The sequence below is a fragment of the Oncorhynchus nerka genome, linkage group LG21 (assembly GCF_034236695.1).
Source record: "Oncorhynchus nerka isolate Pitt River linkage group LG21, Oner_Uvic_2.0, whole genome shotgun sequence".
Taxonomy (NCBI): domain Eukaryota; kingdom Metazoa; phylum Chordata; class Actinopteri; order Salmoniformes; family Salmonidae; genus Oncorhynchus; species Oncorhynchus nerka.
Genome location: NC_088416.1, coordinates 35326079 through 35351951, shown reverse-complemented (window position 1 = coordinate 35351951; position 25873 = coordinate 35326079). Strand labels below are relative to the sequence as shown.

At 42.4% G+C, this 25873-nt stretch overlaps 1 protein-coding gene across 2 annotated transcripts; it reads left to right on the top strand.

The window, feature by feature from the left end:
- The first annotated feature begins 3245 nt into the window (after positions 1-3245).
- Positions 3246-19301, top strand: LOC115118543 (ER membrane protein complex subunit 10-like). Of its 2 annotated transcripts, XM_029647185.2 has the most exons (8): positions 3246-3367; positions 7219-7285; positions 7409-7521; positions 7619-7729; positions 7833-8017; positions 8171-8261; positions 18293-18393; positions 19012-19101. In XM_029647185.2, exons 1-7 carry the CDS (start codon positions 3272-3274, stop codon positions 18380-18382), a joined length of 753 nt encoding a protein of 250 aa, XP_029503045.1. In that variant the 5' UTR covers positions 3246-3271; the 3' UTR covers positions 18383-18393; positions 19012-19101. The 2 variants fall into 2 exon arrangements, with proteins under 2 accessions (XP_029503045.1, XP_029503044.1); XM_029647184.2 differs by lacking the exon at positions 18293-18393 and having other exon boundaries at positions 19012-19301.
- Positions 19302-25873: the final 6572 nt, after the last annotated feature.

Sequence of the window (25873 nt, the reverse complement as noted above, 5' to 3'; positions counted from 1 at the left end):
AGAGGGAAGAAAATTCTAGATCATCTGTACTCCACACACAGAGACACATACAAAGCTCTTCCTTGCCCTCCATTTGGCAAATCTGACCACAATTATATCCTCCTGAATCCTGCTTATAAGCAAAAATTAAAGCAGGAAGCCCCAGTGACTTGGTCAATAAAAAAGCGGTCAGATGAAGCAGATGCTAAACTATAGGACTGTTTTGCTAGAACAGACTGGAATATTTTCCGGGATTATTTTGATGGCATTGAGGAGTACACCACATCAGTCACTGCCTTTATCAATAAGTGGACCGAGGAAGTCGTCCCCACAGTGACTGTACGCACATACGCCAACCAGAAGCCATTGATTACAGGCAACAGTCGCACTGAGCTAAAGGGTAGAGCCGCCGCTTTCAAGGTGCGGGCCTCTAACCAGGAAAGCTTATAAGAAATCCTGCTATGCCCTCCGACAAACCATCAAACAGGCAAAGCGCCAATACAGGACTAAGATCGAATCGTACTACACTGGTTCCGACGCTCGTCTTATGTGGCAGGGCCTGCAAACTATTACAGACTAAAAAGGGAAGCCCAGCCGCGAGCTGCCCAGTGACACGAGCCTACCAGATGAGCTAAATCACTTCTATGCTCGCTTCAAGGCAAGCAACACTGAGGCATGCATGACAGCATCAGCTGTTCCAGACGACTGTGTGATCACGCTCTCCGTAGCCGACGTGAGTAAGACTTTTAAACAGGTCAACATTCACAAGGCCGTGGAGCCAGACGGATTACCAGGACGTGTGCTCCGGGCATTTTCTAACCAACTGGCATGTCTCTTCACTGACATTTTCAACATGTTCCTGATTGAGTCTGTAATACCAACATGTTTCAAGCAGACCACCATAGTCCCTGTGCCCAAGAACACTAAGGTAACCTGCCTAAATGACTACAGACCCGTAGCACTCACGTCCGTAGCCATGAAGTGCTTTGAAAGGCTGGCAGTGGCTCATATTATCACCATTATCTCAGAAACCCTAGACCCACACCAATTTGCATACTGCCCAAACAGATCCACAGATGATGCAATCTCTATTGCACTCCACACTGCCCTTTCCCACCTGGACTACAGCTCAACGTTCAACACCATAGTGCCCTCAAAGCTCATCACTAAGCTAAGGATCCTAGGACTAAACACCTCCCTCTGCAACTGGATCCTGGACTTCCTGACGGGCCGCCCCCACGCTGATGAGGGTACGCCACGCTGATCCTGAACACTGGAGTCCCTCAGGGCTGCGTGCTCAGTCCCCTCCTGTACTCCCTGTTCACCCATGACTGTGTGGCCAGGCACGACTCAAACACCATCATTAAGTTTGCAGACGACACAACAGTGGTAGGCCTGATCACCGACAACGACGAGACAGCCTAAAGGGAGGAGGTCAGAGACCTGGCCGGGTGGTGCCAGAATAACAATGTACAGTGCCTTGCAAAAGTATTCACCCCCGTGGCATTTTTCCTATTTTGTTGAATTACAAATTACAACAATTTGGATTTCATGTAATGGACCTGAACTGCTACTATAGATCTGTCCCGAGAGGACTGAATGATCCATAGTAGAGGTTGACACTTGATTCTTTTAACACTAAAATTCTAATTTGAGATACATGTTAAGAACACCAACTGGTACGCCCACTCTGATCTTCCAAGGTTCTTAACTTCTCAGTAGGGGCGCATAAGATATTAATGGGTGATTCCTCACAAACTATAACAAAAGAAGGTGATTTCAGAGATTTCCACAAAATGTAATCCATCAAAGGGTTTTTGGAAGGATTATTGATACCAATTGTTGCATTGTAGCAGCTACAGATTAAACATTGTGGAGTCTTAAAGGAGGCCTGGGTAAGGCCAAAATGTCAAAAATGTTCCATATTCAATTAATTATTTCTCAATTACGCTTTAAGATAAAAATGTCAAATATATGTCAACAATCCTCACTCTGTGGATTAATTTACATGAAAATCTTATTTCGCTCTAGTTTCGTGATGCATCCAGATTATTATTTTTGAAGGTCATTCTACAGTTTCACATGAAGGGACATGCTGTGTACATGGTGCTGATTGTCCTAAGAATAGTATGGAGGGGTGTACAGGGAGGCAGTACCATTGTCTGAGAGTGGTGACAGAGAGTAATGGGCAGCCCCAGCGAGAGGGAATGGATTCAAAGCAAGAATTTGAGAGAATCACATGGCAGGGGAGTTGCCATGTCCCATAAGGAACACTCACACATTCAGACAGAAACAGAAATCCTGGGAAGGAAGGTAAAATATACAGGTTTCAAGTGAAACAGGATGGTACATGACTACACTCCTGGGCCTTTTGCTTGTATTGAATGTGTGACAATGTGAGTGCATCTGTGTAGCCCATTTACTATAATTATGCTCGCCCTCACTCTCTATGTCACAGCAAATAATATATTTGAAGTCCATAATATACATAATTAGTCTCACTTTTAACTCTAGGCCTATACATTATTTAGTAAAAGAAGGGTAATATATTAAGACAGTGAAATTAAAACGCAAAGAATGGGAGCTCAACGCATTGTGTTTTGAACAAGACTAATCACGTGTTCTTCAATAAGTCACACGAACACTTCGTTTATATATTCGTTTGATGTTCTGCTTTTAGCGTCTGTGCGTCCTTTGTTGTGTTTTATTGTTTTATCAAACGTCCCCTTTGGGAGATTAATAAAGTACCATCTTATTCGAATTTTTTAAACAAAATAAAAAATGTATTCAATTACATGCTAACCACACGTTTACAAAAATGCTTGCTTCCTACATTGAGGAACTGTAATGTTTTTTTTTTAATGATCTGACTAGATCATAGAGGAACAATTGTCCAGACAGAGGTTTGAGTTTACACATTTACGGTTCATTAACCTAACTTCACACAGGCTACTGTTTGTCCGTAGCCCACGCCAAATAAATGAAGAACAACCTATAAAACAACTGTGACCTTCTCTTGTGAAGGCCAGACATAAGAGAGAGAACAATGGCTAAACCTGGTCTTAACTTCCAATGCTCCATCCCCCTGCCCAACCCCCCTCCACGCCACTCCGCCAACTATCGTTTTTCAATCTCTTGTTTTAGATATTTCAACGGTCCTGCATGAAGTTTGCTATCAACGCTACTCTATCGCCACCTGCAGTTTACTATAGGTTGGTGCTCGTTCTCCGGTGTGTTACGTCATCGCGTAACATTGTAGTTCCATGTTTACTTTGACGCACGGTCCGACAAAATGGCTTCAGTTCCACGGTTGTGTTTGTTACTGTCAATTATTCCCACAATACTTATATTGTGTGCTGATTTTGCGTGTTGCAACACTGGCAGAAAGGTATGTCAAAACCACTTTTTATTTGCCAATATCTAATTCCATTAACTTAGATAACTAGGGTACTTGCTGTTAGCTCTTGCTAACCGTCCGACCTTAGCTAACTAGCCAAATGAGTTAATGAAGACAACGCATGAATGCAATACAGCGTTACTTACTGTGCAGATAATGTTTTCACCAACGTGTATCAAACGCGCAACGTTGGCAGCAAAATTAGCGTTATAGTAACGCTAGCTAGATTGATAGTATGTTGTTTAGCTAGCCGTAGTTAGTTAGTTAGCTAGCTAACGTTATCTAGGTAGGTGGCTTTGACAGCCTTGGTGGTGGTGGTGCCCAATTTGTCACGCTATGGTAGTCATTTGTAATATTGCGCGGATGTGTTCAACACATACGCACTGTAAATCAAGCCAAGAAGAATTCGGATCAATACCACTATATTTGAATGGCAGGACCAATTTGTGGAAATGTCATCTTACATCTGAACTGCTCATTGTAAAGTGTTCCCAGGGTAGGTATCTCTATTACAGCATCCATTGGGGCCCTAGCTAGCTAACTGCACTTTTTGCTCCTTCTTGCTGCAGCACTTCTGTTGAAAAATGTTCTACCCTAACTTTCAAAAGCCAATCAAATTAGTTCTGCCCTGGGAACTGCCAATGCAGTAAGTAAAACTGCTAGCCAGAATAGATTCCGATCCTACGCTTTTTTACATCTGCGTTGGGGTCGGATAGTTTCGATTCTTGTTTAGGTTAATACACCACGGGGGATGAGAAAATGCGTTACACTTTAAAAAAAATCCCATTATCCCAACTGTTACACCGAGAAGAATGAAGGACTGCTAGTTTTTTGGGGAAAACTGCCGTTTTTAGTCCTAATGCTAGCTAGCAGTAGCCACAGCAGCCATTGTGGAATGACAGGTCGTGTTGAATATAGGGCTGACCCCATTTAGTCAATTGGTCGATTGTTTGGTTGATAGGTTGTTGGTCGATTGTTTGGTTGATAGGTTGTTGGTCGACTGAGATTTCTTTAAAAAAAAATGGTGTACAAGACACCTGTCTGATTCGCACCTGTCTGAGTGAACTGATCCATTGTGGAGGTCGTTGAAATGGCACAGTTCATCAGTCTAAGTAAGACATGTGCTACTATAAATGTAACGTTATATTATGGAAGAACAATTCAAAAAAAATTCAAAGAACAAAAACAAACAAACTCACCCCCCCTTAAAAGATTTAGATGCACTATTGTAAAGTGGCTGTTCCACTGGATGTCTTAAGGTGAACGCACCAATTTGTAAGTCGCTCTGGATAAGAGCGTCTGCTAAATGACTTAAATGTAAATGTAAATGTAACAATGGTGCAACACAAATAATGCTTATTTTTATAACAAATGCGATTTCTCCCACGTTGGATAGTGGTCGCAGTCTGCGGTTCTGAAACACATCTGTGCCTGTTGAATTGGCGTCTTTTCCTAGGCCATGTTGCAATGTGCATAATAGCAAAGTAAACCATCATATTGGTGTTGAGAACAATGCGGCTGAGGCAGCAGAAAACAGCCCTTGCCTTAATTGTCTAAGAAAAATGAGGAGAGAGGAAACACCTAATTAATTAGGTCTATAATCAATAGCCTCACTGTTAAATGTAAGACAGATCCTGCTTCTGTTGCCTATTTGAGTGTTTAGTTGACAGCCTACTGATTCTGTGAGCACCAACAATTTCAAATTCTGCTGTTTTTAATCTTTGCTATGCTGTAATAAAGGCTTTACACTTTTTTGAAATTAGACCATCCTCTCTGGTATTATTTATCATTTATTTAGTGTTTGCACTGTTCCAGATTGACCGAAAAAATATATTTATGATAATAATTAACCCTTTTTCCTTGATCTCCTTCTTATTGTTATTATTACTATTTTTGTGATCATCCTTATAATAATAAATCATGTCATTAGTAGGCATAGTAAAGCAACCTTGTATAACCACCATCAAGTTGTAGGCCAAAGTCTAGTCTTAATACCATAACTTACTTAGGCCTATATTTCAATACTTATATAGGCTACTGCATCACTCAATCATTTATCCGTTCATGTCATCACACAGCAATGGAATCGAGCATTTTAGTTTTAAAATAAAATAACAAGCAATGATTTAATTAATCATTAGCGTAAACAATAAATAGGCCTAAACCGTTTCAATTCGGAAATTGCATTTACAAATGATTTTAGTCTTTGCTGTAATAAAGGCTTTACAAAAAAACATTACAACAGAGTCTAATTTATTTATTGTTTACATTGTTCAAAATGGTCAGGAAAAGTATATTGTAGTCTAATAGCACCTGTTTGGCACACACAGGACTAATATGCACGCAGCGCTTGCTCCATACCATCTTTTTCTTGATCTCCAGTATTTTCCACAACTAGCTACATTTATTCCACACATCTGGCTTCCCCTTTACCTCCTGCGCAACCAGTAAACATTCCCCTGCTTCAAGTTTATTTGTCACGTCCTCTGCATTCATTTTGCTGTCACGTGTTAAGGTGTACAGAGTTTGTTCTAACCAATTTATTGATGTGATTATGATATGCTATAGGTCAGGCCCTATTGGTCATGTGCATGTGAAGCATAAAGAGAGCACAGGTTGAGGGAATAGGGATCGTTTTTCCTAAACAAATGAGGAATTTCGGTAACAGAACTTTTCAGTCAGAAATGGCTGTAATTATGTTGCCGCTTCAGCAAAACAGATGGTGCTATACACACTGATGTTCTGTGGTGGTCTCTGTAGCAGGGATGAGAGAGAGACAACACTATACACACTGATGTTCTGTGGTGGTCTCTGCAGCAGGAAGGCGAGAGAGACAACACTATACACACTGATGTTCTGTGGTGGTCTCTGTAGCAGGGAGGAGAGAGAGAGGTGGTGGAGTCAATCACCACCTTCCGGAGACACCTGAAACCCCACCTCTTTCAGGAATACCTAGGATAGGATAAAGTAATCCTTCTCACTCCCCCCCCTTACTAGATTTAGATGCACTATTGTAAAGGGGCTGTTCCACTGGATGTCTTAAGGTGAACGCACCAATTTGTAAGTCGTTCTGGATAAGAGCGTCTGCTAAATTACTTAAATGTAAATGTAAACACTATACACACTGATGTTCTGTGGTGGTCTCTGTAGCAGGGATGAGAGAGAGACAACACTATACACACTGATGTTCTGTGGTGGTCTGCAGCAGGGAGGAGAGAGAGACAACACTATAAACACTGATGTTCTGTGGTGGTCTGCAGCAGGGAGGAGAGAGAGACAACACTATACACACTGATGTTCTGTGGTGGTCTCTGCAGCAGGGAGGAGAGAGAGACAACGGGTGCTAGTCACACAGTCATTCGCTGTCTGTTTTTTTGTAACACTGAGCAGCCAATCTGAGCCATGCAGCACAATCAAATCAATTGCGGTCGGATTCCCTCTAGTCATTTGTGTCTTAACTAATTCATCAAACAGTTCGCTTAAAGCATCAGACAGGCTCTGTGCATATAGTTGAAACACATAGGATATGTCAATCGATTGGTCGAAAGAACAGACAACTTTTGGTCGACCAGTATTGTTTTTAGTCGGGGACACAACAAAAAGATGATTGGCTGACAGACACTGCCATTAAAAAATAAATTATCGGTCTAACATTTGGGAAATTGGACAATTTGTAGTACAACACAATTCTGTGGATTGAGGTACGTTTTCCAAGCCATATCTCGCTCCAGCTCCGCGGTGTCTTAATCTAAACAAGAAGCTTGTCCAACCACAGTGTACCTGTAAGCAAGAGTCGGAATCTATTCTTTCTAGTAAAACTGCATCTATTTCCTTCTCCACAGACTGGTGATGGGCTGGACACAGACTTCAGTGGATTCTCTGTCCCTCTTGAGCATTCCTTTGAAGTTGGTGAGTATGTATTGTCTAACTGTGATACGTTATTCTTCAAGGTTCCATTTACCAAATGAAGGAGATATCGAGGTCACGATTTTGGTGCTCATCATGTGTTGTTATACCATTTCTTTCTTTCAGATGATGTGTCTCGGTTCCGTATGCGTGGAGCTCTGCAGTTAAGAGGTGGGAGGGAGACCAGTGTGTCCCTCTCCCAGAGCCAGCTATCAGAGGAGGACAGGAACACTCTGAAGGTGGGAGAGGAAGGTAGAGGCAGATGTGGTTTGGAGTTTACTGTCAGCAGTCAGGATTTTGTTCTGAATCTGTATCCCTCCTGTCCCTCTGACACAGGAAGTGGCTGCTGTGGATGGTCTGTACAAAATCCGAGTGCCCAGAGTGTCTTTGACAGACAGGCAGACAGAGCGCCAGATGGATGGCTACCTGACGGCGTTCGTCAGAGCGGTATGTGTGTCTCACCCTCATATCAAGCTGAAATAAAAAAGACAACACACCTCATTAGCATTTTCTTTTGTAAACATATCTGTTTCTTCTCTGTCTCCCTCAGTGCTCTTTAGTTGAGTCCCACCTCAGCGATGTCATCACCCTCCACACTGATGTCTCTGGCTACCTCATCGGCGTTTCCATAGTGACCATTCCAGGCGCGTGTCGGGGGACAGAGGTGGAGGACGAAGTTGATCTGGAGGCCTTTAATACTACGCTGACCATCATACCGCCTACCAATGCACCCCAGTAAGTCATCAGTTCTTATTGATGTTCTGGTCACGGAAATATGGTTCTGGCTCTATCAAATCTTCATTTGATTTGATTTTCTAACTCTTTTGGGTCGACTTCAACCTTTCTCTTTCTCTGTCTAACAATATTCTTCATCATCCTCTCCCCCAGGCCGGAGACGGCTCTGTTTATTGAGCGCATGGACATAGAACATGAAAAGAGAGGCAAGCCACAGGAGCAGAAATCCTTCTTTGCCAAATATGTAAGTGTGCATAGACATCTGTGGTTTGTGTCCTGCACTGTGTCATTATGACCGTCTATTGGGTCTATCCCTGGGCTCTTCAAGTCTTTTAAACTCTGCTCTGCTGTTCAGTCTTGAGCTGCTCTGTTCCATTATAAATATACACTAAGTGTACGAAACATTAGGAACACCTGCTCTTTCCATGACAGACTGACCAGGCTAAATCCAGGTGAAAGCTTTGATCCCTTATTGTCACTTGTTAAATCCACTTCAATCAGTGTAGATGAAGGGGAGGAGACAGGTTAAAGAAGGATTTTTAAGCCTCGAGACAATTGAGACGGATTGTGTATGTGTACCGTTCAGAGGGTATATGGGCAAGACAAAAGATTTAAGTGCCTTTTGAACAGGGTAATGTAGGTGCCAGGCGCACCGGTTTGTGTCAAGAAATGCAACGCTGCTGGATTTGTCCGCTCTCAACACTTTCCCGTGTGTATCAAGAATGGTCCATCACCCAAAGGACATCAACGCTTTCGACACCTTGTAGATAGGGCTGTGGCGGTAATGACATTTCATAAGCCGGTGATTGTCAAGCAAATAACTGCCGGTCTCAGTAATTTACCGTTAATTAACATAAACACATTTAGCATCTCCTGTCTTCCACGCATAGCCTACGGGATAGGACCGGTCCCTGGTTGTTCTTTGCTTAGTGTGCCTAGGTACAACCTCTATGTTGTGAGTGGCTACCTGGTTGATCCTGCCAGTAGCATATGCTTGTCTCAAAGATTAAGCCATGCAAGTCTAAGTACACACGGCCGGTACAGTGAAACGGCGAAACTCCACGGATGGAGATCTTTGGAACATCTACATTTTAAAAAGTCTAATAAATCCATGTAATATACCCTACACCATCACAATAAATCCATGATTTATTTTAGACAGGTCTAAAGAAACATGATATGAGGAAAGTGTGGTCTATTTCAGAACAGGGTAGCATACTCTGAGTGTTAGGCCCTGATCTGGCTATGCCATACGGCTGTGGGCTGCACTAGTTCATTTAGCAGACAAGATTTGCTTAGAATTCCGTGGCATTATTTTATATTATTTTATAATATGAAGAATAGAATTGAACATGGTTGAATAAAATAGAAAGGATATTTTGATTTGAGGGAGGGCGCACATGCGGCTATTCTGTGTTGAGCAGTTAACAAAGAAACCGGTACTCCTATATGCTTAATTTGGAGATTTATGTAACTTTAGTTGTGATACAAATGTTGGGTAATATGTTTTGTAATACATTCTATGGCTGCATGATGCGACTGTAATGATGATTTGAAAAAAGTCGCATGAAAGGCATGAGCTCTGCTTTGTTTCTTGCGCAGGTTGTACACATCAGTCTCTCATTCACAATTTGACAAGCACTTGATAAGCCTTGAATTTCCTGGCGGCATCCCCTTTGTGTGGCCGTATTGCTCCTAAAAAAAATCCATGCCATTGCCACCAGTGGCCGTTATGCCCTTGGGCTGAATATAAAGCACCTCTCACTCAAATGGCTCTCCGTCACGTGATCATGTCTTTCTCACAGGCTACAAGTGAAGACAGACACTTCAAGGGACGCCACTGCGCGCGTCCTTATTCAATTCCGAGGCGCATATTGAAAGAACTGTCCACATTTACTTTTTAATTGACCTATTCTGTGCGAAAAATAAATATTCCAAAAATAGTCTGGGACAGTTGTGGGATGGGATAGATCCCAAATGAATACCACCACTAGCATCAAAAAACATATTTTAAGCAATGAAGCTGATCAGAACGTTTAGTTTAAAATGTTGCTAAACTATTAGGCATTTCTTCACATTATAACCGCAGCAATGCGCACCTGGCAGTAGGCTAAAAGTGCGGATGTCCATTAGTAAATGGTCTTCCCCCAAACTTGACTCACATGCTGCGTATGTATGCCAGTTAGGCTCTGAACCCGTTGTAAAGCTGATTTGAATATGCCTCATTTTAAGAAGTTATTTGGCCACTTGATATGGTTTGTATCACAACTAAACATATAGGCCAGGTGTGCGACTATGATTTGAAAAAGTCGCCAAAAAAAAGCATGCTCTGTTTCTTACCTTACTGCACACAAGCTGGGCATCATTCACAAGTGATAGACTAATATTATCACCCATCAGACTATTTTTTATTTAATCTTGTCTTTTCAGATACTAAATAATATATGTATGAAATTAGTTTTGGTTTAGAATGTACCATTATCATTCACCTGTCAGAACGGGCAGGGGGAGAAAATACATGTCATCTATGCACTTAAATAGCGAATAGAGGACGACTTTCACGTGGTTCATTTTCTTGCCAGCCAGGTGGCTATACTCCCTTTGTAAAGAAAAGCAATGTGCTTAATATTATGAAAGTTGAGAAATAAATATAGTAGGCCTAGCCCATAGAAAGCTGACGGGATCCTCCTCTTTTTAATAGAGGCCATCACACGCATGGGCTCTCATTTAGTGTTTTGATTTTCAATTACATTTGCATTGATGTCAAAGTGATTAGAGGGACAATAGAGAGCTGAGTACCAGGCAGATAGCAAGTTTTGTAGGCTACTAATGATCAGCAGCAGCATCAGAGCTTGGAGAAGCCTGATTACTGTGACTAAACGGTCACGTGGAATTGGACTGTAATCATGACTTGTGATCGCCGGTGTGGCAGTAATGCGGTCACTGTAACAGCCCTACTTGTAGAGTCCATGTCCCGATGAATTGAGGCTGTTCTGAGGGCAAAGAGGGGGGTGCAACTGAATATTAGGAAGGTGTTAAGTTTGGTATAGTCAGTGTATATCGGCATGTTGTTAGGTGTCTTTGTTTTGTCTAACCCTAGCCAATACGGATATGTCCTGTCCTGAGGGGTATGCTACGATTTGAAGCTACTCAGGGTTTTCTAGCTAGCCAGCTTCAGTTAGCTTCACATTCCAGCTCAGACTTTATCCGTACTACAATGGTTGATATTGGTTGTCCGCCTGCCGTTAACTCTACGTATTTTAACACACAAAGTAGTCTTCCTCAAATGAAGGGGATGGTGACGCAATCTTTGCAAGAGGGAGGGAATCTGATTGCGTTGGTCCTCGACTCGCAGCTCAGACACTTCATTCAGGATAAATTGAGTTAGCCCTGAGTTAACTTTGAATGAGAGCAGGGTAGTTCTGAAGGATTTGTTGCCATAGAAATGTACCTGGCTAAAAGGTGAGCCACTTCCGTGGTATCAGTTATACCGAGTGTTACGAATCCCTTTTGGCCCGACAGTCTAGGGGGGATGGTAATGAGACCCGTAACATAACTCATGCAAATTATTATTGTGACAAAGTAAAAGTGTGCACGAAATAACCACGACAACGGAAATCTACCGTCAAACTCTAGGTTTATTTATAAACACACGGTAATGGGGGGAGCAGGAAAAGGGGCCGAGCTGGACGAAAGGAAAGAAATAATAAGTATTCAAAAACACCCCTAAGCTAGACTAGCCTACTTTAACAACAGCTAACTAACTAACCAAAAATACAGTTGGTGGTCCGCCCAGTTCTAACTAGTGTATTTAACAAAGTTCACCTACGGGTAGTGTATGCCCATGGGCGACTTGTCTTGGTTTCCCCTTTTCCCACCAGCAAACAAACAAACACCATAACCAAAAACAATACTCACAGGTGATGACAAAGTGCTATGGAGGTGCTTTAAACAAAAGAGAGGTTAAGACACAAAGTGAGAGTGAAACACAGAGACCTACAGACATGGCATTTACAGAGAGATTGAGCTAGAGATTGCTCTAGAGCAAACAAATGATGGGGTTTTTAAACCATGGGGAAGGAACTGTGATAGGGTAGGAAATAGGAGGAGGTGTGTCTTCTGATTGATGATTGATTGTTGACTGATTGGGGAGTGATGGTTTTCACCTGTGAGGGGAGAAGGAGAGAAAAGAAACACACAGAGGATACACACACACAGGATAACTGTATCCGTAACACTCCCACCCTTAAAAGAGCAACCCTAGGGGTTGCGACTACAGTATTTCAATGAATACTCACAACAAAGCAACAACCTTGCAAAACATACAGAAATCATTTTCACACACGAGACAAAGCATCTGCCAACACATTATCAGAACCCTTTTTGTGGCGGATCTCCAAATTATAATTTTGTACAATCAGCGCCCAACGCATAAGGCGCTGGTTCTGGTTGTACATTCGGTGGAGAAAAACTAAGGGGTTATGGTCAGTATATACAATCACGGGTAGGGCACTGGAACCAATATATACTTCAAAGTATTGCAGAGCCAACAACAAAGCAAGAGCTTCTTGTTCTATTGTCGCATAGTTTGTTTGACATTTATTAAATTTACGTGAAAAATAACAAACGGGATGATCCACTCCACTCTTGTCCTGCTGCAGTAGAACAGCACCAGCACCTCTGGCACTAGAATCTACCTCAAGTTTGAACGGTTGTTCAAAATCTGGAGCAGCAAGTACAGGTGTACTACATAAGAGTGCTTTCGCTGATTCAAAAGCTCTCTTACAATCAGGGGACCACACAAATGATCTAGCCGGACTAAGCAAATCGGTCAATGGAGCAACTACAGCAGAGAAATTTTTACAGAAGCTACGGTAGTAGCCAACCATCCCTAAAAAGCGGCGTAGCTCTCGTCTGGTGGTAGGGGCAGGGAATGCAGTTATAGCCAAGACCTTGGCATCAACAGGGCGCACCTGTCCATGGCCAACCTCTTTACCGAGATAGGTAACAGTAGCCTTCCCAAACTCGCACTTTGCCAAGTTCAGGGTTAGAGAAGCAGCTGCCAACCGTTCACATACTACCCTTAGCGAGTCAACATGATCTGTCCACTCAGACGAATAAATCACTAGGTCATCAAGGTATGCACTACAATTAGGAACGCCAGCTAATACGGAGTTAACCAGTCGTTGGAAAGTGGCTGGTGCATTTCGCATCCCAAAAGCCATGACTGAGTACTGTAGGAAGTTGTCTGGGGTCACAAAGGCAGAAATCTCAGAAGCACGTGAAGTTAACAGACCTCTTAAAAGGTTACTGGCAGGTTCCAACTTGGTTACATACTTAGCAGCACCAATAGTGTCGATACAGTCGTCCAGTCGGGGTAACGGGAACGAATCTGGCATTGTGACAGAATTTACCTTTCGATAATCCGTACATAACCTGGACGTACCATCAGGTTTAGGAACCAAAATGCAAGGAGAACTCCAAGGGCTTGAACTTGGCTTAGCCAGGTCATTCTCCAACAAATATTTCTCCTCATCCCTCATTATCTTCCTCTTGGAAGCGTTGATACGATATGGGTGTTGCTTGATAGGTGTAGCATTTCCAACAATAATGTCATGTTCCAACACATTTGTGCGAGTAGGAACGTCATTAAAGAGACATGGAAAACTGTGTAGTAGCCTCACAATATCATTGGCCTGTCGATCCGTTAAATGAACCAGACCGGATTGGATAGACAGCAACATTTCTGAGTTGGGCAATCTAACACACTGCTGCTGAGTATTGCGCAACTCCAAGCCATCAACATCATCAATATGACAGTCCACTATCATAGCAGTAGTAGCAGAGGAGACAGCAGTACCTTCCTCTGTTTTTGAACTCTCTAACTGTGTGATGGGTCGGGTGTGGTAAGCTTTCAACATGTTAATGTGACACACACGAGATTGGCGTTGTCTATCAGGAGTTTGAAGCACATAGTCAGTTTCACTTATTTTCTTTTCAATTAAATAAGGACCCGAGAAACGAGCTGACAGTGAAGATCCTGGAACAGGTAATAACACCAGTACTTGGTCACCTGGCTGTAGTGGACGAGAAACAGCCTCTTTATCATAGTGTCTTTTCATGCTCCTCTGTGAGGAAGACAGAGCTTCCTTTGCGAGAGCACAAGCTTGGTGTAGGCGCTCACGAAAGCGACTAACGTAGTCCAACACATTCTCATCTCTGGTACACAACTCTTGGGACAAGAACTGTTCTTTAAGGACTTTCATTGGTCCTCTCACTGTGTGACCAAACACCAGTTCAGCCGGGCTGAAACCTAGGGACTCCTGCACAGTTTCACGAGCAGCAAACAAAACTAGAGGAACTCCCTCATCCCAATCTTTCTCAGATTCCAAACAATATTTACGTAGCATAGACTTCAGTGTCTGATGCCATCATTCAAGTGCACCCTGAGACTCTGGGTGATAGGCGCTTGACACACGGTGCGCAATTGACAAGGATTTTAACACCTGCCTGAAGAGCTTGGATAGGAAATTGGTTCCTTGATCGCTTTGTACCACCCTAGGTAACCCGAATGTCGTGAAGAATTTTATTAAGGCTTTACTCACTACCGGGGCTGTAATCCTTCTCAGAGGAATGGCCTCGGGGTATCTTGTAGCCATACACATTATCGTTAACAAAAACTGGTTACCCGATTTTGTCTTCGGTAACGGTCCGACACAATCAACCACCACATGCTCGAATGGTTCACCTATGACAGGTATGGGACAAAGAGGAGCGGGAGGAATAACCTGATTTGGTTTTCCTGTTATCTGACATGTGTGGCATGTTCGACAGAACTGAGCCAAATCTTGTTTTAAACCCGGCCAAAAGAAATGTCGGAGGATCCGATCATAAGTTTTTGTGATTCCTAAATGACCAGACCACTGGTGATCATGAGCAAGGGATAACACATTTTGTCGAAAGGCTGTAGGAATCACTATTTGGTAAACAGCATTCCAGTCTCCATCCGCGTCAACATGGGATTTCCATTTACGCATGAGGAGATTACCATCAATGAAGTAAGCCACATTCTTCTTCTTCACATCTTCCAATGAGACAACACTAGAAAAACATTTAGCAAGCTTGGTGTCAACCTTTTGGTTAGCAATCAGCTGCTCACGAGTGACTGGTAACTGTATTGCATCAGCAATAAGTTCAACGTTCTTTGATTCTTTCCTGGGCTGTTTGTCAGAGGTGATCAGCTTCTCAGAGGTATCACACAATCCATCTTCTTGATCAACCTCTTTGAACAGAACAGTGTTCGACAAATCTATCACGTCACCCTCTTGTAGTGCCTGTGCACGAGTGACAGCACAAGCGGGGAACACATGTGGATAACTCTGTGCCAGCTCATTCGAGAGAGAGTGGTCACTTTTATCCAATACTTCCAATACGGGTACTACCTTTCCTCCGGCAATATCGTTACCCATTATAAAGGTCACACCTTTCACTGGCAACATAGGGCGTAACCCCACTCTGAATATTCCACTGATTAACTCAGAGTGTACTTTCACAAAGTGCAATGGCACTGGGACAAAACCCATTTCAATACCCTGCACTAACACACTGGAACCACAATATGTATCGTCAGATAAGGGCAACACATCAGACAATATAAACGACTGCGCCGCACCAGTATCTCTAAGGATTTTAACCGGTCGCTGAGACGCTTCGTCATTCGTTAGGGACACAAACCCCTCAAATGAATGGTTCATAACTGCGGTCGGGGATTGAGACTTTCAAACTACAGTTACCCTGAGGCACCTGTTTTGTTGCAGACCTCACAACCGTACGAATTAGAGCAACACCTGTTGGTGGCTTGGCACGAAGAGGCATCCCTTGTTTGCGTTTAAGCAGGAAGCAATCATTAATCATATGTCCTACTTTATGACAATAGAAACAGGGACGCTCATTCTTCTGGCGTGCTTGATATACTACTGCTGGCCGACTAGGGCTAAAGGTAGGAAACTCCGTGGCTCTACTCTCAGTTTGAGCCGAAAACACACTCTTGTGCGTCAACACAAACTCGTCTGCCAACACAGACGCTTCACCAAGGAGGATACTTTCTGTTCGTTTAGGTAAACTACAATGCGTTCGGGTAAGCAATTTTTAAACTCTTCCAACAAGATTAACTCCCGGAGAGAGTTGAAATCAGTTACCTTACTAGCAGCATGCCATTTATCAAACAGATTTCCCTTGTCTCTAGCAAATTCCACATAAGTCTTACTAGAAGACTTTCTATGAGACCTAAATCTCTGTCGGTATGCCTCAGGCACAAGCTCATAGGCACGAAGAACAGTAGCTTTGACCACTTCGTAATTCAAACTGTCCTCCAGAGGTAACGCTGACAAAACCTCTTGGGCTTTACCAGTTAATTTACACTGAAGTAATAGGCACCATACCTCTTCAGGCCATTTCAATGCTACGGCTATACACTCAAATACACAAAAATAGGAGTCAACCTCTGACTCTCTGAACAAAGGTACTAAGGCAATCTGCCTACTAATGTCAAACGTGTTTGAGGACACAGCAGGTGAGGACGGCTCACAAACAGGCATAGTAGGACCGGAGGCTAGCCTCGCTGTCTCTGCCTCCAGTTCCATCTGGCGCATTTTGAACTCCAACTGCCTTTGTTCTCTGTCTGCCTCAATTTTACACATCTCCAAATGCCGTTGTTCTCGTTCTTTTTCTGCCTCTATTTTACATATCTCCAACTGGAGAGTCTCTTGCCTAATTTGGGCTCTCTTCCACCTCCAGTTGGAACTGTGCTAAACGGACATCCCTCCTGGCATCACCATTTGACAGTGGGGAGAGTGGATCAAAACGGGACAATGTGGTTGGTGTTTTAGCCTCGCCCTCATTATCAGACACCAATGGGCTCACAGGAGCAGCAACATCCCCTACAGGGGTAGTAGGCTCAGGCAGCGGTAACACAAGCACCTGCTCTTCCAACAATACATTTAATACTAGCCGTTTAACCTCCGCCTTAACTAAACTCTGCGGAATCGATACTGAATAATGGTCAGCCAAGGTCATTAAATCAACTCTACGACATTTGTCAAAAACCTCCCACGAAGGGTTATCCAAAAAGGATCTCAAATCAAAAGTAGTCATTTTACACTACTTCACAAGTGCCAAAGAAAATAGCAAACACTAATGCTACTTCAGCTATGACGCTCAACACTGAACTATACCACTACAACAATCTACATGAGCGGCATGGGTGTCAGTTATGACAGATCCCGGTCGAGCCCCCACTTATGTTACGAATCCCTTTTGGCCCGACAGTCTAGGGGGGATGGTAATGAGACCCGTAACATAACTCATGCAAATTATTATTGTGACAAAGTAAAAAAGTGTGCACGAAATAACCACGACAACAGAAATCTACCGTCAAACTCTAGGTTTATTTATAAACACACGGTAATGGGGGGAGCAGGAAAAGGGGCTGAGCTGGACCCAAGAAAAGAAACAATAAGTATTCAAAAACACCCCTAAGCTAGACTAGCCTACTTTAACAACAGCTAACTAACTAACCAAAAATACAGTTGGTGGTCCGCCCAGTTCTAACTAGTGTATTTAACAAAGTTCACCTACGGGTAGTGTATGCCCATGGGCGACTTGTCTTGGTTTCCCCTTTTCCCACCAGCAAACAAACACAAACACCATAACCAAAAACAATACTCACAGGTGATGACAAAGTGCTATGGAGGTGCTTTAAACAAAAGAGAGGTTAAGACACAAAGCGAGAGTGAAACACAGAGACCTACAGACATGGCATTTACAGAGAGATTGAGCTAGAGATTGCTCTAGAGCAAACAAATGATGGGGTTTTTAACCCATGGGGAAGGAACTGTGATAGGGTAGGAAATAGGAGGAGGTGTGTCTTCTGATTGATGATTGATTGTTGACTGATTGGGGAGTGATGATTTTCACCTGTGAGGGGAGAAGGAGAGAAAAGAAACACACACACAGGATACACACACACAGGATAACTGTATCCGTAACACCGAGTTTAACTCGGTTGACCAACGTTACCTCACTAACTGCTCAAACTGCGTACATAGTATAGGGCTCTGTGCTGTGCTGTTTTATGTGCTGTGCTTCCATTGCTGTGTTTGATTTAATCAGTGCTGTTGTCTGAGTCTGTGTTGCTGATTGTGACTGTGTCATTTGTTGACTCAGTGCTGTGCTGTGCCATTTGTTGACTTAGTGCTATGCTGTGCTGTGTTCCAGTGGTATTTGATTCTGGGAGGTGCAATCTTCCTCATGGCCAGCAGTTCGGCACAACCCTCAGCAGGGGGAGCCGAAGAGCAGCAGAGCTGATTCCCACTCAAGTACTGTTCTCACTTTGGCTCATTCAGCAACTCACTCTGGGCTGTCAGCCTATGTCTGTGCCGCGCTCCGTGTCTCTTCTGCTTCTTGCAAGCTTATGTATATATGTGTTATACTGTTCACTGATTTGATTAACGCTAACATTTTTCACTAATCATTTTTCCTGCTTGTCCCTCCCTTCCTGTCCTTGTCATTCAAGGTCAATGCTAATGATCCGTTTTTTTTTGTCACTGCAGACCTTTAATTAATCCAGGTGTGTCCCATTGATTAGTAATAAGCTGAAGCACTCTGGTAGAATAGGATTGGACAACATACACACCTTCGTTGCTAAAGTGGATTAGATTAAGTAGCCAAAGTCACCACAGTCATTTTGTGCCTCCTATTACACACTTGTCATTGGCATTGACCCTGAGTTGTCTCACTTCACTGTTCACCTCACTCTCTCAGCCACTCTTTGTCCTTCTCTCGTTTGCTGAGTGAGGTGGACATTGAACGGGATGAAATGTGGGACTGTTGTGCAGGAGAAGCATCACTAATCACAGCTTGTAGTCTTACAAGATGTTAATCTAACTCAGGGTATGATTTGATAATAACATGAACATCTGCCTCCCTCTCTCCAGTGGATGTACATTGTTCCCCTCGTTCTCTTCCTGATGATGTCAGGAGCTCAGGATCAGTCCGGGGGTGGAGCAGCTAATGGAGGAGGCCGATGATCGCCATGCCAACATGATTTATGTGGAGCAGTTTCTTCTACTTGTAAATAATTATGTAGAGAAATGCACACCATTCAACACACTGTTACACATAAACTAATATGGACAGATGAGCTAACCTTGAGAACGTATGTCATGAACTTCATTTTTAATATTGAACTGATGGGAAAAATAAAATATTTATTACTACCTGATAACTGTGTCTGTCTGACTATGGTATTGATAGCCAGTATGAGGCCGCTGGATACATATTCAAGAGTGGGGTGGGTGGGGGACGCTGAGGAAAGAGGGAAATGGGAGTTGTTTTCAGTCTTCTCTACTCCACTAGATGTCCTCTTTCTCTGCCCATCCAGAACGATGCCTTATTGAAGATTCGTTCAACATTTACGCAATTCAATGGAGGATGACAAAGGGAAATTATTGCTTTCGTGAACATGTCACCATGGACAATATTTGCAGCATTTTGTTTGTGGTAATTCTTAAAAGTACATTGTGTAATAGCTGTAGACAGTAGTGTAATAAGGTGTATTTATTATGTGTTTAGCTATTGCAGTGTCCGAGAACTGTCATTCAGATCTCATACCCTGTCCTGCCATTCATCTCTATTTTATTGCACGGCTTGACTGGCACGCATATTCAAGCGGGCACATAAAACCACATCAAAGCAGTCATGCTTCACAGTCCAATAATACAGTGTTGCCAGGACAATATTGAGTCACTGGTTAAGTCCAACCCCTCTCCTCAAATTTCTTCTCTGATCTGTTACTCTGTCCCTCCTCGTGAAAATCCTTCTGCTGTCCATCTTCTATTCAATTCTCTGCTTGGCTCTCTGGTACTGCCTTTTACTCCCATCTCATCTTTGCTGAATTCTAAGCCATAGTTTCTGTGTCTTTACCACCCTTCTGTCTGTCTCTACCACCCTTATCCCCGTGTCTCTACTGCCCTTCTCCCTCTGATTCTACCCTTCTCCTTCTGTCTCTCTACCACTCTTCCCCCTCTCGGTCTCTACCCATCTCCCAATTGGTCTCTACCCTTATCACTCTCTCTGTCTTCCAATCACACTTCTCCTCTCCCTCATATTTATAAGAATGAGTCAGGCTAGGGGGATTGTAGAATGCCAGCAGTATAGCTTTAGAGACAGAATGTTCTGGAACCCCTGTGTCAACATGGCCACCCCTCGTCAGTCAGCCTCAACGTTCACTTGTCTGTTTTTAGTCTATGTACACAGCTGTGAGGTGTAGCCCCTTATTTTCAGAGGCTCAGTGTTGAGCTCCCTCGCTTTAGTGTCCTCTGCCCACATTATCAGCTACCACTTTGGTCCTACAAACACAGAATTATGTTAGGCTCTGCCCTGAAACCTTTAACCTCAACCTTATCCCCATGTTCCTCCCACCTCGCTCTGTTAACTTGAGAAAGGAAGGGATGAGGTGACGAGGACAGCTGAAGGAAAAAGGAGAGCTTGAATGGAAGAAGGGAGAGAGCGACAAAGTAATTTGTTAGTTAAAAGATATGCCACTGTGTCAGGTGGGAAGGCATATATATGACAGTAGAAAACACTCAAGCAATGTGGGGAAAGTTATATCAGAAAAATATGTCTGATTGTCTTTCTAGTGGCAGCCGACATGTACATTGTTATATTTGTATTTTATATGTATGAATATATCTCAATTAATATGATTTTGAATGTTACACCTGACCTATATCTACGTCATTGCAGCTCTCCAATCTCTCTCAAACTAACCACGGATGTTTTGTTGAATGAAAAATCATCATTATTCATAAATTATTCGTAAACACCAGCCTGTCCATCAGCATTAGGTAGTTGGTCACCTTTTACTTTCTCCACAAATAGCTCTCATCCTGCAGCCTGGTCTCATAGACCAGATGTAACATAGTAAATGTAAATCCAGGACACTCAAATTAGTATGATATGTTATGTTTGGTATGGTTACATAAGACAGAAGATTACTTAAAGCAAAAACGAAAGTTGGGTGGTTGGTCGGGCGTATACCGTGAACGTCTAGCAACCCAAAGGTTTCGCGTTCGATTCTCATCAAGGGCAACTTTAGCATTTGAGCTAATTAGAAACGTTGCAACTGCATAGCATGTTAGCTAACCCTTCCCCTAAACCATAACAATTTACCCTAACTCCTAACCCTAACTTCTAGACTAGCCAATGTTAGCATTAGCCACCTAGCTAACATTAGCCATAACAAATTGGAATTCATAACATGTCATAAGTTTAACAAATGCTTTACATATTGTATGAATTTGTAACATTTTACAAATTGCAATTTGTAACGTACGAATTGTAATTCATAGCATATCATATGAAATGGATGATGGACATCCATATATAAAACAGTGTTTCATCTAGAGTATGGACTTGTTTATGCATTTTCTTAAATCCCTTTTTAAAGCTAAGCAACAAACTCATAGGATTCCATTCTTGAAGATTCCAACTCTCATGTGCACCAGTGTCATCTTCCCCCAGCTTCCAGGTAGACAGATGATGGACATCCACAAATGAATACATACCATAGTATATATTAATCCAATACTAATTGGAGTGTCAGGATTTACATTTACTATGTTACATCTACCCATGAGTCCAGGTTGCATCCAGAGGAGCCTATCAGCACCAGCCCTGATGAATGCCTGTCTACCTGGAAGCTGGGGGAAGATGACACTGGTGCACATGAGAGTTGGAATCTTCAAGAATGGAATCCTATGAGTTTGTTGCTTAGCTTTAAAAAGGGATTTAAGAAAATGCATAAACAAGTCCATACTCTAGATGGAACACTGTTTTTGATGTGTGATCAAATTGGATAATTCTGTTACAGAACATATCTACCAGCAAAAGTGAACGGTATATTGATGTTTTATGTGTTGGAGTTCAAATGTTTCCTGTCCAGCTCATATGCTTTAACTTCCCCACTCACACACACGTTGGGTAGTGGGTAATACAGGGTCCCATGGAGGTGTGTATATTATAAGCATACAGCCATGTTCATAGCACCAAAGCCTCTCAATATTTTCTATGTATTTATTTAACCTTTATTTAACCAGGCAAGTCAGTTAAGAACAAATTCTTATTTACAATGACGGCCTACCCATATATATCAATATACCAATATATAAGTCTCTGCATAGCACTATGGAGTGATGTATGGTGTCAAGGACAGAGAATATATCACAGGCCACAGATAGCTAAGCAAGATAAACCAAAATAAATTTGGAAAAGTGAGGATGGCCACATGGGAGAGATGAAAGGGGGGATAATAGACAAATCGAAGGATAAGAAATTAAAGGATGAGAAAGAAGGTAGAGGATAGAGTGAGTGAAGGGTGAAGAGAGTAAGATAAATCTTACAGACCAATTGGGCTGCTGCCTGCATGCCGGTGGTGCCACATAAATCTCTGGGTTCCCTGTCGCTAAGAAACCAACAATGTCACCATGACACCAACAATGTCACCATGACACCGTGCGCGGGCAGGGACCCCCGGCTTTGGATATCCTGTGATTAAGGAGTATTATGGGGTTTATGTTGCTCTGGCACAGCTATAGGGAAAATATATTTAGTGCAAACATCTTTAATTCTGGTTAATGTTTATCTTGTCTGTACCCCTGCTCTGTAAGCACAATGTAAGATACCAAGTTCTATTCCTTCGAGGGCCTACTTAGTAAACTGTTTGTAACTCATGTATACATGGTACACCATGGGGCGGTTTCCCAGACAGTGAATCTCCATTGAAAGTGCTTTTTAGTCCAGGACTAGGCTTAACCTATGCCGCGAAAACCGCCTCCGTGTATTTATGAGAACACGTTATCATATATAAGTCATGAACAACAATTCTTATACATTACATTAGTACATGTAGCAAACTATGTAATCATTTTACAAGTGTATTAGCCATTGCTTAAATTCAGCATTAACAAGCTTAGTAAAGTTCACGTACGAGCTTCATTGCATTTGCGGGTCCTGGGTTGCCAGTTTAAGCAGAGTTGCTGGAAAGGTTGCGAAGTTCGTACTGACCCAAAAGCACACATAGAAAAACAGCCACCATGAGAAACGTGAGAGGAGGAAAGCACATGGCTTTTCAATCAGCTGGTAACAGGCTCCTAACAGGGCGTCAAAAAAGGGAAATGATCGCAAGGGCATATAAAGCATTACAGTCCCACATACAATTATGCTTCTAAATCTATATGGTACAGTATTTGAGTCATTTCACCATACCACTATAACATTATCATAACTCGTAACAAATGGAGTAAAATACTAGCTATCAGATAACTCAGTGAGTGGACATGTTCCTGTATGGAACATACCGTGGTGGTATTAGTCTATATAATAATGATGCATAGCAACCCTGGAGGTGGTGAAAGATCTTAGTGTAATACTCTTTAAGTCCACACACTGACAGCACTAAGCTGTAGGTGTTGAATGCTGATGTTTATTAGCATACCACACACTCAACATATCTGGTCTTCTAGTGGCCAGCACGAAGCAGGCTCTTTCACTTCATTAAAATGCCTCTTCTAATAGCTAGATGTCCCCGAACACAGTGACCCAATGAAACACTGTGTCCTGTCATGAAGTTATTTTGTTACAGAAATACAGAAATCCTGCTGTTTGAAATGATTTGGAGATAGGAGGCAGGTAAAGGTGCACCTTCCCAGGCAGTATCTGAGGATGTCGACAGCATGGCTTTTGACATTACAAGCTAGAACACTTCAACACAAGCCCACAGCCCAATAATCATACAGTATCTGCAAGGGCAATGCAATCGTCATTCAGTAGCTCCGCATTTTGCTCCACACCTCAGACTCACAATATTCCATCACCTTTCTATAGGCTAGGCCTACTATATTTATTTCTCAACTTTCCTAATATTAAGCACATTGCTTATCTTTATAGCAGGAGATTAGCCTACCTGGCTGGCATGAAAATGAACCACAGTTTCGAGAGAGAGGTCCATGATATTGGTCCATTCTAAATCAAAACAAATTTCACACATATACACTGCCGGTCAAAACGTTTAGAACACCTACTCATTCAATGTTGTTTTTAGTTAAAAAAAACTATTTTCTACATTGTAGAATAATAGCGAAGACATCAAAACTATGAAATAACATATATGAAATACATAATCATGTAGTAACCAAAAATGTGCTAAAAAAATCTAAATATATTTGAGATTTGAAATTATTCAATGTAGCCACCATTTGCCTTGATGACAGCTTTGCACACTCTTGGCATTCCCTCAACCAGCTTCATGAGGTAGTCACCTGGAATGCATTTCAATTCACAGGTGTGCCTTGTTAAAAGTTAATTTGTGGAATTTCTTTCTTTCTTAATGCATTTGAGCCAATCAGTTGTGTTGTGACAAGGTAGGGGTGGTAAACAGAAGATAGCCCTATTTGGTAAAAGACAGAGTCCATATTATGGCAAGAACAGCTCAAATAAGCAAAGAGAAATGACAGTCCATCATTACTTCAGGACATGAAGGTCAGTCAATGCGGAAAATCTCAAGAAAATCTCAAGAACATTGAAAGTTTCTTCAAGTGCAATCACAAAAACCATCAAGCGCTATGATGAAACTGGCTCTCATGAGAACCGCCACAGGAAAGGAAGTTACCTCTGCTGCAGAGGATAAGTTCATTAGAGTTACCAGCCACAGATTGCAGCCCAAATAAATGCTTCACAGAGTTCAAGTAACAGACACATCTCAACATCAACTGTTCAGAGGAGACTGTGTGAATCAGGCCTTCATGGTCGAATTGCTGCAAAGAAACCACGACTAAAGGACACCAATAATAATAAGAGACTTGCTTGGGCAAAGAAACATGAGCAATGGACATTAGACCGGTGGAAATCTGTCCTTTGATCTGATGAGTCCAAATTTGAGGTTTTTGGTTCCAACCGCTGTGTCTTTGTGAGACGCAGAGTAGGTGAACAGATGATATCCACATGTGGTTCCCACCGAAAGCATGGAGGAGGAGGTGTGACGGGGTGGGGGTGCTTTAATGTTGACACTGTCTGTGATTTATTTAGAATTCTAGGCACACTTAACCAGCATGGCTACTACAGCATTCTGCAGCGATACGCCATCCTATCTGGTTTGGGCTTAGTGGGACTATCATTTGTTTTTCAATAGGAAAATTACCCAAAACACACCTCCAGGCTGTGTAAGGGCTATTTGACCAAGAAGGAGAGTGATGGAGGGCTGCATCAGATGACCTGGCCTCCACAATCACCCGAACTCCACCCAATTGGGATGGTTTGGGATGAGTTGGACCATAGAGTGAAGGAACAGCAGCCAACAAGTGCTCAGCATATGTGGGAACTCCTTAAAGACTGTTGGAAAGCATTCCAAGTGAAGCTGGTTGAGAGAATAACCAAGAGTGTGCAAAGCTGTCATCAAGGCAAAGGTTAGCTACTTTGAAGAGTAAAATCTAAAATATATTTAGATTTTTTTGGTTACTACATGATTCCATATGTGTTATTTTATAGTTTTGATGTCTTCACTATTATTCTACAATGTAGAAAATAGTACAAATTAAGAATAACCGTTCAATGAGTAGGTGTGTCCAAACTTTTGACTGGTACTGTGTGTAAAAGGCGTATAGTGTTTGTGACATACTGTACAGTGTGTGTTTGCTTGTGTTTTTTTGCGCTCTAGAAAGGTTCACTATGTTTGCAGAAGTTTCAGATGACAGGACCAACCCTTCGGTAACCCCTCACATCCAACTAAACTTCACCAGACAC

Excerpts from the sequence above, each read along its gene's own strand:
- LOC115118543 (XM_029647184.2), top strand. The coding sequence starts at position 3,272 with ATGGCTTCAGTTCCACGGTTGTGTTTGTTACTGTCAATTATTCCCACA. Across the intron at positions 7,730-7,832 it reads TGACGGCGTTCGTCAGAGCG|TGCTCTTTAGTTGAGTCCCA; the intron begins GTATGTGTGTCT and ends TGTCTCCCTCAG. Across the intron at positions 8,018-8,170 it reads CCGCCTACCAATGCACCCCA|GCCGGAGACGGCTCTGTTTA; the intron begins GTAAGTCATCAG and ends CCTCTCCCCCAG.